This window comes from Cygnus atratus, chromosome 3 (assembly GCF_013377495.2).
Source record: "Cygnus atratus isolate AKBS03 ecotype Queensland, Australia chromosome 3, CAtr_DNAZoo_HiC_assembly, whole genome shotgun sequence".
Lineage (NCBI taxonomy): Eukaryota > Metazoa > Chordata > Aves > Anseriformes > Anatidae > Cygnus > Cygnus atratus.
In genome coordinates this window covers 79339079-79354380 of record NC_066364.1, presented here as the reverse complement: position 1 = coordinate 79354380, position 15302 = coordinate 79339079, and the positions used below count along the sequence as shown (strand labels likewise).

General features: G+C 42.9%; 1 protein-coding gene across 4 annotated transcripts in view; it reads right to left on the bottom strand.

Annotated features, from left to right (window-relative positions):
* SLC35F3 (solute carrier family 35 member F3) overlaps positions 1 to 15302 on the bottom strand; it is a 56684-nt gene that overhangs the window by 37207 nt on the left and 4175 nt on the right. For all 4 annotated transcript variants that reach the window (XM_035560324.2, XM_050710001.1, XM_035560316.2 and 1 more), the window contains exon 2: positions 2844 to 3168. In XM_035560324.2, the coding sequence (XP_035416217.1) occupies positions 2844 to 3124 (281 nt within the window). In that variant the 5' untranslated portion in view covers positions 3125 to 3168. The remainder of the gene's footprint in view (positions 1 to 2843; positions 3169 to 15302) is intronic.

The window sequence follows — 15302 nt, the reverse complement described above, 5'->3', positions numbered from 1 at the left end:
GTATATGCTAGAAAATGGGAAGAAACTGGTACAGCTTTAAACTGGTTTGTGTCCACAATAAGTATGTTCTCCTGTGAGATTACAGAACATACAAATTCGTACCTATATGGCATAGTACATACACCTACAGGTATAATACAGTAGGAATTCAAAACCATAATAGACCATACAATCAGTATAAGAGGGATGGCTCATCTATTCACTGCTTCTACATTTTATAATCCCTCTTTTGTGTATTTTTTCTAATGATCACTGTTCATTACATGTTCTTTAGCTGTACGGCAAGCTATACTGAAGCACGCCTGCCAGCTCAGACCTCGCAGAGCCACCCACCCAGGCAGGGGCGGTGTGAAGGCACTGTCTGTGCTGTGCTGAAGGGAGGCTGAGCTGCCCAGACCTGACGAAGAGGTGGTGGCAGCACAGGTGTCCTCAGGAAGCTTTGCTGTCAACACACTTAGGTGTCTATAGATTTTAGCAACCTGCCCAGGCAAGATCTGAGAATCCCCTTGTTTACTACCTTACTACTAAGGTGACTTAGATGTCACATTCCTACCTTCTCCCAGTACCTACTTTTCATTTATCTCACTGCAGATTCCTGCCAGAGAGCTCAGATAATAAATTAAATATATGAAGGTGAAGGATAAATGCAGCAGCAACTGATTAAGCAAGGTGCTTTTTTTTTGTTAGTTCCACATCAACTGTCTATTTTAATTATCTAGAAGCCCATCCTCTGCCTCCATAACATGTCTGACTGTGCCTAGAGTACAAGCTTTCCTGAAGATGGTAATGCCTCATACAGACCTGCCAAGTTTCTGTATAGGTGTGTACATATACATACGTATATATATATGCACACACACACATAAAAAAATATGCAAAATAGGGGGAATAATTAGGAGAGGATTCTGGAGCCCAGAACCTGACTTACAAGCATGTGAAATCTCAGCTGTACTGAAATAGGCAGATGATCAGTAATGCTTTTTTTTTTCATTGGTAGCTAGTGCAGCAGCACCAGAAGGTCTCAGTTTGGATAATGGACATGCTGGGGCAGACACCACATAAGCACATGATTCTATGATTCTAAGGGACAATCCTCCCTCTGAAGCACTGTCTCATCCAGAGTACAAAGGAATCTGAGGTCTGCAGTGACTTGCTCAAAGCCACAAAACAAATCTGCAGCAAGGACAGGAAACAAAGCCAAATCTCCAAATATCTGTTGACCCTGACACCAATAAAAACTCTGCAAATTAATCCTAGTCAACGTGCTAGTCAGACTCACAAACGCACATTCTTCACTAAGCCTGCTGTAGGCTTATTTGTAATGATGTTCCCCTGCATCCCAAACAGGCTGCAGGGCTTGCACCTGCTCTTCAACTCAGTCATCATTTAATTAAATGGAAGATGGAAAACTATCACCCATATCAATTAACTGTGGCAACGAAGAGTGTAAGGCTCTGGTTTTAAGCCCAGGGATCTGGTGAACCACAGGCGTTCACCCTGGATTTCATCAGTATTTAAAACATTGTCTGATGGCACTTGGAAAGAAAAATACTGACAGAACAAAGAAACTAGAATACAGTTGTTTGGGGCTAGCATTTGTTCCTGTTTTTAGATTAAACTCTTTCTTTCTCTAACCTTCATACTTTTTTCAACCCTGAAGCCCCCATGTCTGTTATGGAGTAAACAACAAACTGAAGACTGAAGTGCAGGAAACACAGCATCTTATGAAAATGTCTTTAAAACTTCTGGTACTTCTTCAGGACCTGCAGTGAAATTCCTTTATCTGTAGCTGCCTCAGTGATTTAGGAGAGGAAGAAAATACAATAATGGCTAATAAGCACAATTTAAAAATTAATAATCTTAACCCTGGTACTAGGAGGTACAGTGTAATCAGTATAACTGAGTAACCTGATTTCTTATGTTTCCCATAGTGAGTTTCCTCCCCACTAGCTGCACAGCTGGAAGCTGAGAAATGTGCATTTCTTACTGTTTATTTTCTGAGCTACTTCATTAAAAGGCTGTGAGTCCCACTGTGTAACAGAAGGGGAAAATGTTGTTCACATCCTTCCATGCATCAGGGAGGCTCTGACACAGGACGTCCTGATGGCTGATTCATCCCATCTGTCCCAGGCGCCTCCCTGAAGCCAAAAGGAGATGAGATGAAGGAGCGCTCACCAAGAGGCAGTCCTTCAAGCAGCTAGAGCATCCTCGCCTCTCATGGAGGATGGGCACTCACGGCTTTCCACGAGTGCTTCAGGCTCAGTGGGTTTGGCTTGCTGTGAGGAAAAGGTGTGCTGAAGACAAAATACTGTCCTTGGTTATGACTGTGCTTCCTCCCGGAAATAAACAAAACAGCTCGAGTTTAACTGGGATCAGAGTCTGGCCTTAGATGTCAGGGGCATAATGCCAGGAAAATACTGTAATACCTTTTACTTGGCTATTCGAGGCACTGCACAAGTCCTGACTTTGGAAAGAAGAGCTTTCTCTACTTACTCAGAGATTGCCATAAAGGTCAGCTGTAAGGTAGAGGAAGAAGACCCTAATAAAGAAAATGATGGCCACGGGAGTCTGAACAGAAAACTCTTGAGAAGTAATTACAGAAACAGTGGACTTTCATTAACCGACTTGTATGTATTTCTAATAAACCCGGACTTCTTACTTTTGGAGTCAAACTGTATTAAGAGTAATAACAACAGCTATCATATGACAGAATGAATTCAGAGCACCTTTTAACAAACCTGAAGAGGAAAGCAACTGCAGGTTTGATTTAATGAGTAAAATGTCAGCTTAGAGGCAGAGCAACATGCAAGAGCCACAGGAGAAAAAAACAAAAGCTCCCATACCTGTATCTCTGCTTTGGAGACTGCTTTTCAGCTGACTTAAAAACATGTCCAAGATAATACAAAGGAAAGAATAAAAAGTTCCAGTTTGTTGCAAACCATGTTAGAGTGAAGGGTGCATCAAATTTCTTAAAGGTTAGTTTGGCTAGCTGGGTTGAACCCGACCAGGAGGAGCAGACACCCAAGACCACGGCCACACCCCAGAAAATTTTCTTGAGTTGTGTCACGGAGCATTTCCAGCAACAGCGGCTCACCCTTCCACCACCTTCTGCCCCGGCTTGCATCTGTGCTTCTGCTGGGGCTGGAGACTCCCGGGAGCGCTCATCCCCTGGGGAGAAGAAAACACAAGGCTTACTGAGGAAATCCGGGCAGAATTTTACTTTTCCCATCCTGGGGCCTTCTGAAGTCAGGTGGGGCTTTACCAGCCAAAATAAACAAATAAATACAGATCTTGCCACAAAATGTCATTCATTTTTAGATCATTGCAAGGCCTCTGGTTCAACTAAGGCATGGTTAGAATGTAAATAATAATTATCACCTCTAGATTTAAAAGCCACTGAGTAAATGGAAATTAAAATTACATGTTCTGATGTATGTAGAAAGATTTAACACGCCACTTAAAACTGATGCTGTAAGGACATGTAGATGAATGAAAAATACAGCACTGAATTTGGTATAGCAGCAAAGGGGATTGCAGCAATAGTTGGAATTATTATCGTCTTGGAAAACGTGGAATTGGGCAGGGCAGCTTACGCAATATGATGTTTCTTTAAGAGGAGGGAGGGGACAATGTAGTTAACCTTGCAGTGAGCATCCTCACTGCAACACACGTAGCACGACTAATACTGAACTTGGATCACCCATTTCAGCGGTCCCTAGCTCTCCTGAGGCAGGTGCCAACAGCTAGACCAACCCACAGGCTGCCCTGAACAGCATCTCAGACTACGCAGCCCTCACTTTTTTCAGCTTGAGTCCTGCACCAGATGTGATACAGCACGTTGACTTTTCCCTGGTTTAACCAAGCCTAGGATGCTGCTGGAAAGCTGGGTTTCACACATGCCTTAGGGCTGGACCTGGCATCCAGCACCCCAAAGTGGAGGCAGCTCCTCAGCCGCACACCTCAGCACCCACTGGCCCAGTTACAGGCAGTGTACAAACCAGGCGACGATTCTGAAAGACAGCACCTGCTGTTATTTCTGGTTTTTACTTATACCCTTAAACATGAATTGTTAGAGTCCTGCTGTCTTACCACTATCAGCAGATACTGCGTCCAGGTTGTAAATGAATGAGCAATGCAGCGCTAGGTGGCTCAACTCCTACTGAGATCAAAAGGTGCTGGCAGACCTCAGCAGCAGGCCACTGCCTTTAGGGCTTTCACCTGCTGTAAATTAACTCCATTCGACATCCACTGAAGCCATCAAGTCACCTGCATGCAACAGTCAGCAGTGATTTGTCTTAAAGGCTGATTTGTTTAGTTGGCCCATTCACTTTAAAGATGAAGTAATAGTGATTTTTGCTGAAAGCCAGGAGCCTACAACTTCAAAAGCATCCAAAGGCATTGAAAGGTGGAAAGAGAAATGTAAGTACAGCCAGGATAATGAGGGACTATATTACCAAACATTTATCCATGCTCACTGCAGACTAAGAGATCTACGTATGGAAGTCCTTCTTTATATTGGTGGGAATCAGTGGTTGGAATGGACAATCTCTTAAAACATCTTATTTCAGGTTAACCTAAATTTGTATTTACGTAAGCTAATACATCATTAAATGAAAGGTTCATTCCAATGGAGAGAAGTATTTAATTAGTCCTTTACATAAAAGAAATGTTTGATCTGAGCTAAAGAGTACCGTTAGTTTGCCTAGCAAAGCTGTATTTTGTAACCGTCTGATATCTTGAGATCTATGAAGAGCATTCAGCAGCAAAGGAATAAACATCTAGATTTTTGTTGATGTTTTTGAGTGGCTTTAAAGAGATGGGGACGTTGCTGAACTCTTCACTTATTTCAGTTTTCAATAGAAGACTGTGTGGGCAGCTTCCCACATAATGGGAGATGCATCAGCAGGCCAATGAATTATCCAAAGTTAATGTAGCATTGTGTTAAACACACAACGGGAAGCTCAAAAGCTACCTGCTAAACATCAGAAGAAGATAGAATTGAAATAAGGCTGAGGGTGAGGCTCTAGCTCATTCTAAACATTTTAATACGTTTTCTTTACACCACTACTTGTAAATAACGTTCCTTCCCCTATTGCCTGGCATAGACTGGTCAGAGTTCAGTTTGCTGTACAATGATACATTGGTTTCCTTTAACTTCAGCAAATAATGTGCAGCTGACAGCACCTTCTTTACTGTCCACCACACAAGCCCTGCAACGATGGCTGTAATTTTTAATTTCCCCTCGCGCCTTTCTAATGGATGCTGCCAGTGTAAGACCAAACACTTTCCACACCTTCGTGAACTCCCCTTGGCATGCTTCCCATGGGCCAAGGAGGAGAGCTGGGCACAGCAAAAAGGAAGCCAGGGTGCCAAGTGAGAGCCACCTCAGCTAGCTATGCAACGGGCTTCAGAGGGGGCTGTGCCACTGCTAGTGCAAGGAACGGCCTTCCTCCACTCACAGCTCATCTCTGAAACCACTGGAGAGGCAGACAAAAATGCTCCTCCTTCTAGAAGACAGCCAGAGGAGTACTCTCTGCCCCCTTTTTCTCTGCAGTTCTTCCTCCTGGATGCAGGAAACCAGCATTTAACCCCCTCCCGCTGAAGATATTTAACAGCAGGGAACATGCCTGAAGCCACTGGGATATACGATATCCCAAGACAGGTAGGTGCTCTGAGTGACAACACTGAACTTGTGTTATTTTTTCTAAAATAAGAACTGGTCACTGAGACAGCAGGATAACATGTCTGACCTCTGGGGTCCAGTACTTCTGGCACCCACTGAAAAGGTGGAAAATCACAACCACACGCCCTGACCCACCAGGCACTCAGTATGAAGTAATGCCGTGTTTGATGGACACCCCGCTGCAGACAACGTGGTGAGGATCTTCCAGGCTGAAGATGCCTGTCCTGCTCCCTGTTACAGCATGCACGTACTCATAAGCTAGCAGTTCATTTGGGCAGCTTGTAGGCAATGTTGCTATCTTTTAGGTCTATTCTATGGCAATTAGTCCCTATGAAATAAAGCTAAACTTTACGGATGTTCTCTCTACTCCATAGGCAAAATGACTCATCCATGTACATTTAACTTTGTGTTCAAAGTACCAAGACATTCACTTTCAGCAAATAACAATAGTGAGTGTACCACTTCTAATACAGTGATATTACTGCTCAACGTTTAAATGTCTAGGGATGCTCATTCTTTGGATGCATTTACATGCTGGATGGATTAAAAACTTATCCCAGGCATGACATGTTTCATGGTGATGGACCTCAAATTTTGGGGTAAAAATCACTGTTGGCTGATCAAGAGTTACAAGCAGGGACATCTTTTAACTATCTGGCTGTGAAACTGCATCTTGTGCTCATTATTTTCTGTGCTCCCAAATTTTCTGTGCTTCTGTCTCAAAAAGCCAGACTGTCTTTGGAAAAGGTGGAGGCTACAGATAACATACACACACATCATCCCCTCCGTTCATTTTCTGTGTTGGGGACCTGCCGGCTGGAATGCACAACCCCCAGAGCTGTAGCTCTGCTTGTCCACTCCCTGTGTCCCCATAGGGACAGTTTTCCTTGCACAAGTCACAGGTGTAGGTTGGGTGATGGCAAACCCACACGTGGATGAGAAGCTTCTCATCCTCTTTCTAAAGCTGCACAAGGGCCAGCTGGCATCAGACTCCACAGCAATTTAAAGATGGCAAAATGGCTTTTCAGAGCAGATGAGGCAGGACTTTAAAGAATTTTATTTCTGGACATCTTCCTCCAGACTTCCTGTTTTTTTTTTTCCTTTGCCCCTTGCAGCAGACTGCTCTGTATGCTACTATATGCCCCAAAAGAGTAAATCAAGATGCTGAGATAGATAAAAAATGCCTATCTTGCTTTTACTAAATTTGGCTTTCCATTCTCCCTTTCGATCATTCATTTTCCTGTTTCATAAATCCCAGCTGAAACCATTCCTCCCTCCCTTTCAGCCCAGCCTGTCTCCCATGGCATTCAGAAACACCTGAAGGAAATCACCTCCGATGCCAGTGCCCCCTGGGATCCTCAACCCCAGAACAGACATTCTGCGTTTCCCCCATTAAGGATAAGACCCCTCTCGGCTAACTTAAGAAACCTGTGGTAGGGACACCCACACCTGAGCTAGTCATCCCCAGTTCCTGATTGAGTCCAGGGAAAGAAACAGGCACCAGAAGGCACAACTAATCCCACATAAGGTATATGCTTTCACTGAAGTGCCCTTTCTCACTGACTAGAGATGCACTGGGTTACAGAAAACCCACCCCTGCTCTGGTATCGCCCTTAAGCAGCCTGTCCAGAGCACTTCAAGGGCCTTAAGCCTCACTTATGGCTTAAGACTCCTGTGCACAGCTCACCAGTTTAAGATTCTCCATAGGGCTGAACCTCACAGTGTATCTTCAGAGCATGATACTGATAGAAACCAAGGGTGGCATTCCTCTTATCAGTTTGAGACATCTGCTATGCAGACTTGTATATCTGAGACAGTCATTTACACTTTCTGCATAGTTAGTAGACAGAAAAAAAAGACATTTCCATAGCACGATTTATCTCATCCTAAAGTAGACGATTAAAACAAGCCAGATGAATCACCCTCTCCAAGTGCTTGTTTCTCTCCACCAGCCCTAAACAGTCTGGGGAGATAAGCCCAGAAGTGGGTGTCTCTGGTGTAGGAGCCCGAAGCAGGATGAGATGTGTCCCTCCTCTCCACCACTGCCGTCAGGAACCAAGAGTAAAGCCACAGCAGGCAGTGCTGGCAGGCTCTGAGATGGGCCCATGACACAAACATGTATAGCTGTCAGCAGCAAGCTGCTCTCGCTGTTCCCAGCTCATCAGCAAATGACAGAAAGAAGTACTACAAAAGCGCAGGGTGCCCTTGCCAGCCCTTCAGAGAGAGAAAGTGACCCTCGCAGACTAAGGTCTTGTCTATTAGGGACTGATACATGTGCCTAATGATAATGTACAACTCCCTCAGCTTCCCCAGACTACGAACGTGCTTACATGTGAGCATAATGTAAGCATATTCTTAAACAGCTCTTTAAGGAACACTTCTGAAAAATCATTGACAGAAGGAAGAATCCTCACAGGTCTCTCTAACAATTACAAATGAGCCATCCTCAAGGCATCTGTATTTTGCTAGCCTCTTAAATATTTTGTAGCTGTTTGGGTGTTGTACAGAAAGTTTGTAAAGCTTGCAAAAATATTATTTTCTTCTAACAGATACGGGAGATGTCTCCTGTAAGACAGCGCCTGATCCTCAGAGTGGTTAGGAGCTCTAGAAACCCGTGACATGCAGGGGGATCAGAGCTGGGCACTACACAAAGTATATTCACACAACTTCGGCTACTCTGTGGCTTCCTCTTCACCCAGTAATTACTACATGGACAGATTAGTGGGTGACAGTTATTTCCAAAACAATTACCATTTCCAAACATACCTAAGAACACACATGATGACTGCTGCTGGTGGTGTTCAGGACGCAGAATACTATTTGCCTCAGTAGCAGAGTCCCAAACTCCTCCAAGTGTTTTTATCCCATTTCCATCTACCACACTAGCTATGCATTATTTAGCTGTCCAGGATTTTTGAGCTAAGCTGTTAAAAACTGCTGAGGCATAATCCTGTGAAGAGAAGAGTAAGTGCCAAATCCACAAAATGATTTACGTCTCTAATTGCCTCTGTACCTGTCTAAATCTGAAATACTGGCATTTATTCAGATATGTTGCCCAGGCGTTTTCTTCACAGTTGGTCAGGTTAAAGAACGAGGTCTGAGGGGGTCACCTGTCACAGCGTCCAGTCACTGGTGCAGATTTCCCATGCCATTCTTAATGATGACCTCTCCTCTCGCAGACCATCCTGATAGCTGGTTTTAAGGAATTCTAATATTTCATTTAGGAAGCCAGTAATCTCCATGTAACAACCTTCCCAAAGGCTTATGTTTCTGCTCCATGGAAATGCAATGAGAGACCGTACAGCCTAATTTCTGCACAACGGGACATTGCCTCCTTCTCCAAATGAGCTTTAGCTTTGCCAAGCTGCTTGCACCAGCTGTATCCTCCTCCCATACCCCTTAGAGCCCCTCAAATACCAAAGAACCTGTCCCTGGGCTCACCTAAGTGGATTCCTAAGCAGGTCGGTGCCTCTCTTACACCTAGACCCTGTCAGGATTCAAAGCACAGTTTGCATCTCTCTTTTAAAAAGTCATCTCCAAGAAATATTTCTAGTCTATATTTGAAATAATCATTGGAACAAGCCTAAAACATCACTTTTTTTTCTCCCCTGGGCAAATGACCTCCTCAGTTAATGCTTTCCCAGCAAACGAGAGTGTATTCCACTCTGAGCAGACCGGCCTTGCTGCTGTGTGGCTCCCCTGGCCCTGGGCTCCTTCCAGCTGGGGAGCTGCCACCACAAGGAGGTGCCCTATGTGCTGAGCCATGGAAGATGAGCTCTTGCTCCCCCTCCGCTTTTTGAAAGGCAGGGTTCAGAGCCTTAGCTGCCAACTCAGCTGTGAAACAGAGCAGCAAGTGCTACAGCGAGCAAGCAATAGAGAGGGACGGGCATCCTAGTGTGGCATAAAGCCGTGCTCAGGCCTGCTCTCAGCATTACCCACAGGACAGGCTAGGCCGCTCATCCTGCAGCCTCACTGGTGTCCTTTGACAGGGGTGGATGGCCACACTGATGAAGGAAATCTAGTTTCTCTTTCCAGGTTTAAAAGAGGCTTCTGACAAAATCCCACTCCAAAGGGTTGTACGGAAAACAGGCAGCCAGGGAAGGTGCTGGAATGACTAAACGGCCCAGTGCAAGACAGGAAACCAGGAAGGAGTAAAGGAAGCAATGGAGAGGAGTGACTGGAGCTCTGCAGAGGCCTGCTGTGGGACCTGCACTCTTCAACGTAATTATAAATATCACGGGGGCAAGTGGTGAGCTGCCAGTTTCCTAATGAAATGAAGCTATCATCCAGGGCTGCAGGATGACAGGCAAAGTGGTGTGGTCATAAAACAGCACACTGGAGAAGCGTACAGATGTGCAGGTGGGAGTATGCGAACCACATGCTGCATACACAGAGATGGGCTCTGACCCATCTACCATGAGGGATCCTGAGCTCTTCCCAGGCTGTCCCACAGAAAAGACAACCTACTGTTCAGGAGCAGCCAAAAAAAAAAAAAAAAGGAAAATTATTAACTGCCAGCAATTATTAGGAACAAAGCAGAAAACAGAGTAAAAAGTTGTTTTCTGCATTGAGGGAAATTTCATCTGACAGCACGCCCACAGTGGAAGAGATGCATCTCAGGCTAGAAAAACACCTTCCCAATCAATTCCACCAAGCTGAAGGCAGGACCAGAAGGACCTTTGGCCAGGCCCCATAGGTGGCTGTTCATGTGCTTGTTGAGGAAATTGCTCTTAGCTTCCTAAGGGGAAGCTGGCAGTGTCCATGGGTGGCTGGTGGATGGGACTGTAATGCTTAGTGTTTGGGTTTGTCTAAGTACACTACCCAATCTTCCCTATTGTGGGAGGTCCTGAAGGTCTATAACAGACCAGTTTTACATTTTTCAATGAATACCAATTAACGCATCATGATGGAAAAATGACAAAGCCCCATAAATCTTCATAAAGTCAGTTCTTAAATGAGAATAATTGGTCAAAATGGCATTGCACGTGTGGATTTTTAGACAATATTTAGGAAACTGTAAAAGTGCTCTCTAAATACTTTGCCTTACAGTAACAGATAAAAATTATGTTACTTAATTTGATCACGGAATAGCATGACTACATTAAGAATAAATGAATACAAGATAAAATTTTAGAAAGTCACAGTAGAGGTTATTTTAAACAACAAAACCAGGGCATTAACCTGTTAGATCAGAAAGTCTGAATTTGTTTGAGGCTACAGCACAAATTCTATGAAGGATGAAGGTAACTGTAAATGGGAACTCTGCATGAGTACAGATTCAAAGCAAGACAAATGCAGACTGAGTTCAGACCTTTTTTTTTTTTGCTATTGGAATTTATTATATAAATTAATTAATCATAAAAAATAAAGTGTTAAGATAATCTATGCAGGACATTCAAATTTATCTGATCATCTCACCTTAATTTCAACAGGGTAGGAAATAGGTCTGTTGGCTTGTAGGCAGTCAAGATGAGTCTCCTGTGCTTTTATCTATGGAAATCTGTGTCCCATATCACTGATACTACTGAATCATCCGTATAGCTTATCTTGCCAAGCAGGCATAAGTTTACTCTAACAGGTACTCCAAAATCCTTAAGTACTACTCAAAACTATAGTGATTTCTATCACTAATGGTTATCATATATTAATTCCTGGTTTATCCTGTGCTAGATATTATACCTAAGCTTACTAAGAGTTGGAATTAAATAACAGATCTGCACATATTTGTTGAAGATATGCTAAATTCTCCTCCCTAGCATATATATATTATTTTATTCCTGTCAAATACTCCAGCAAGATTTTCTGCAAAATCTATATTCTAATTCCTGTTAGTGACACAGAGAGAGCTGATAAATTATCAACTCTACTGCAGCAATTTGGACTGTAATTCATTTAATTTATCTTCAGAGGCAACTGCTTAGAAATTCTATTAAAATTGCTGCATTGAAATGAACCTCATTAAAACATGATATTCCACTTTGAATGTTGTGGGGTGAGGCGTTCCCCTAAATACTGTCCTTTTTATTATTAAGCAGAATGCATGACTGGAGTCCAGAGTGAAAACTGATAATACTGTGAGCTTCTTACAGTACACTGTGGTAATGGAAAGTAACATCTGTAAATGGACATAAAGAATAAACCTGATTATGAGATACGTATTCTTGATAGTATGGAAAATTAGATTTTTTTTTTCATTATTCTGAATTTCCTTCCTGAATAAACATTGCAGTTGGGAGTTTTGCCATTTATTTTGAGGAGACCAGCATCTCTGTGGAAGTACAACTTGCATTAGAATAAAAATAAGCCATGGCCAAAACTGGATTCTGGGCAAATGTGAGTTGGAGGCTTTGCAAATTTCATCTGGAACAAAGGTTTAAATAATGGTTGTCTGTTCTGGTGAAAAAAAAAAACAAGACTGTATTCTCTACAGGAAACTACTGTATTAGCCAGCAGTTTGAGTGCCACATCTTTCCTGAGCAATGGTTTAATTGCCAAAGGCTTATACTCAGCTACTTATACTAATATGAATACCACATCCGTATCAGGACATGTAAACAGATATTATATTGAGTGGTAAACCAGCTATGCTGGCTGCATTTTTTCAGAAATGAGACAATGTTGTTTTTCCCTTACAGAGCTTTCTGAAATTCTGAGCTGCTTGGTATTCAGATGTACACAGTTTCAGATAACGGATTTTGTCAGAGCCCATTGGTCTTTTGCACACTGAATTCTAAGTCCAGTTGATTGTTCTCTTAGGAAAAACCTGCTAACCTGCTATTGAACCTAAAACATGATGCTTTTTTAGGTCCTAAATTCAGAACATGACACTCAGAGCATCTGTTCTCTGCCAACTAACAACCAGACAATAGAGCGGACTTGAAATGGATTTGAGTCTGCTCACAATGGTTGGAGCAGCATACATATATCCAGAAAAGTCCTCATGTGATTTGCTGCTCAAGGATGTACCAGAGGAAACAAGAGGATGCCTCCTCACACCTCACTGGCAAGCTCACCCAAAGCTGGGTCTCCTTTGGTAACAAATCTAGGCTTGGCTAGACCCTTGTTGGCATCAAGAAAATTATTACAACTGAGCAAAAAAAATATTACATGTAAGGATTCCAGTTTCCATTTTCTCTCTGATAATTACTTTTTCCTCTTTTCAATAAGAAAGGTTTTTGGAACCTCTTACTGTTTCAATCAGCTATAGAAGACATACTCATACTTCTTTTCAGCCGTAAATACAATGCTATCTTTGCTGAAAGATGCACTAGTGAATGGGAGGTGATTGTGGAAAAGCTATATCCAGAGCATATTTCCTCACTTCTGTATTCTCCATGACCAAATTACAAGGCTTATGGGACTCACAGGTCTTTCCTTCGAGGAGTTTGTTCTATGGCCAGAAATAGTGAGGCTGAGCAAAACCCATTCCTGTTACATCAAGAAAATTCAGTGTATAACTTTTGTATAATCAAAGAGTACTAGATCCCATGAAGAAATTTATGCCTTGTGTGGGACTCTCGAAATTTCAAGGCGAGGTTCCTCTGCATTATGACAAATTAGAGTGGATTTAAGTTCCTGGAATCAGGCAGTTAACGTTGGAGGTGGTGCCTGGCTTCTCCAGTACACGGTGCCAACACATTTGGTGGGCATCTCCGCCTGAAAGCAAGCCATCTCTGCAATGCAAAGAACACCTTGTTTCCTGTTGCCTTTGATCTGATGCTGCAGTGACTGCCAGCAAAACTCAGTGATGATTACAAAGTTAATCTACTCTCTTATCAGCCAAATTCCTGCTTCTGCAGGATGCTGTCCAGATCTGCAGTGGCACTCACAGTTTATAATTAACGAACAGTAACTGGGCTTTGGATTAAAGGTTGGTGATGGTACTCCAGCCACGTTGAGGGAACCACCTAGTATGCAGGTGAATGTGCTGTGCTGAGTATAAGGGGCTAAAACAGGTACAATGTAAATAATACTACTCATATGCCCTATAACTAGGCAATGGCTAGGGAATACACATTAAGCGATTGTAGATCTTCATGTGGAACTTCCGGTCTTTTCCCTAGCTCTTATACTGAACTGCTTCTACGCTATATACTCTTCCATCTACAATTGTAGGCCATTATGAAAAGAGAGGTGAAATTTTCTTCTACAAATACTATCAAATGAAATTAGGAGACAATGCATGATGCATTCTGGCGACTTAATATTTCTTTTTACTAGCCTTTGTTCCACCTTCTCATGAGAGAAATCTATGATTAAATAGACGGATTAGTAATCTGCTTATTGTTTGGAAGCAAATGCTTAAATTGATTCAAGATGACAAGAAAATGCACCTTGCTTCATTTAGGGGTATGTGGGTGAAATGTAATGGTCTGTGATCTACAGAAAGTCTCAGAAGATTATCCAATGGTTGATGTTATTCTTAGGTTCTGTCACCGTAAATGAAAATGTTGTTTGTCTGTATTGTGTACATATTGGCTCGTTTCAGCCACTAAAGTAAGGAAGCTTGGATAAATCTTTAATAACTTATCTTTCTGCTCCGTGATGCATTAAAGCTCCTGCTCTAGCATTAGTTCACTAACATCAAAATGGTCTCATACATTCGTTTTATTTTTGTATCATTTGGGGAGGGGATACACAGCGCAGAAGCAATGAGTCACCTCTAAACCTATAGATTATGAGTATGCACAGGCGAGATGGTATAGAAAACAATGAGTGGGACACGATCAAAGATGAGCTGGCAGGAATCCCCAGTGAGTAAGCCTAGCACAGCTAAGAGCGGCTCATTTTGAGACTGTTTAAAGACTAGGAAAGCACTGCGCCATTTGGGAAGGGTGCCAGGTGTTATGAAACAAGAAACTCCTCACTCCTTCGGAGCACGATCTTGGATATCTGCTCAAATAGGCTGTTGAATTAGCCGAAAATACTGAGAGAAATAGGAAAATTGGGCAGAAGTTGCCACGGGTTAAAGCCAGAGTGTAATTATTGCCTATGTGAATTTACCACTCAGTAAACGTGAAATAGAGCACCCCTTTTCCAGCAGAGTAAGCTGCATTGACTTTACCCTGGGATAACAGCACATGGCAGCAGGTACAGTGGAGAAACAGACAAACTGCAGATTACACCCCCATTCATTCTCATACCTGTATGCAAAGCCCCTGCCTCTTGTTACCATAACTTCACCCCTAGAGCATTCATTTTGTCCCAGCTCTGGCCAGGAGCGAGTGAAAGCTGCTACCACAGCCCTGGAACAAGCAAAGCATGGGTTTGATGGTTTCTGCCGTGATTGTGAATGTCCACATCAAAGAATCAGCTATTTTTTGTCTTCTGTGCAAGAAGACAGGCTGAACAGATGCAAACATTTTGCAAATTAATTACTCCACGCAGAAGCAGGCGTGCATTCCTCACAAAGGCCATTTCAGTGGGGAAGCATGGGCAAACCAGCAGCCTTGGCTGAACCACTGACTCACCAGCCTTTCCTGCTCTCCCGTTTCTTCTGTTTTCTAGAATTACATGAGCACTGTATAGTTTTACAATGTACATTTCTCACATAAAAAAGACCAGTGGGCACAATTCTTGCTCTACAGATGCTTACTCCTGGGTGCAATTTTCACGGGGG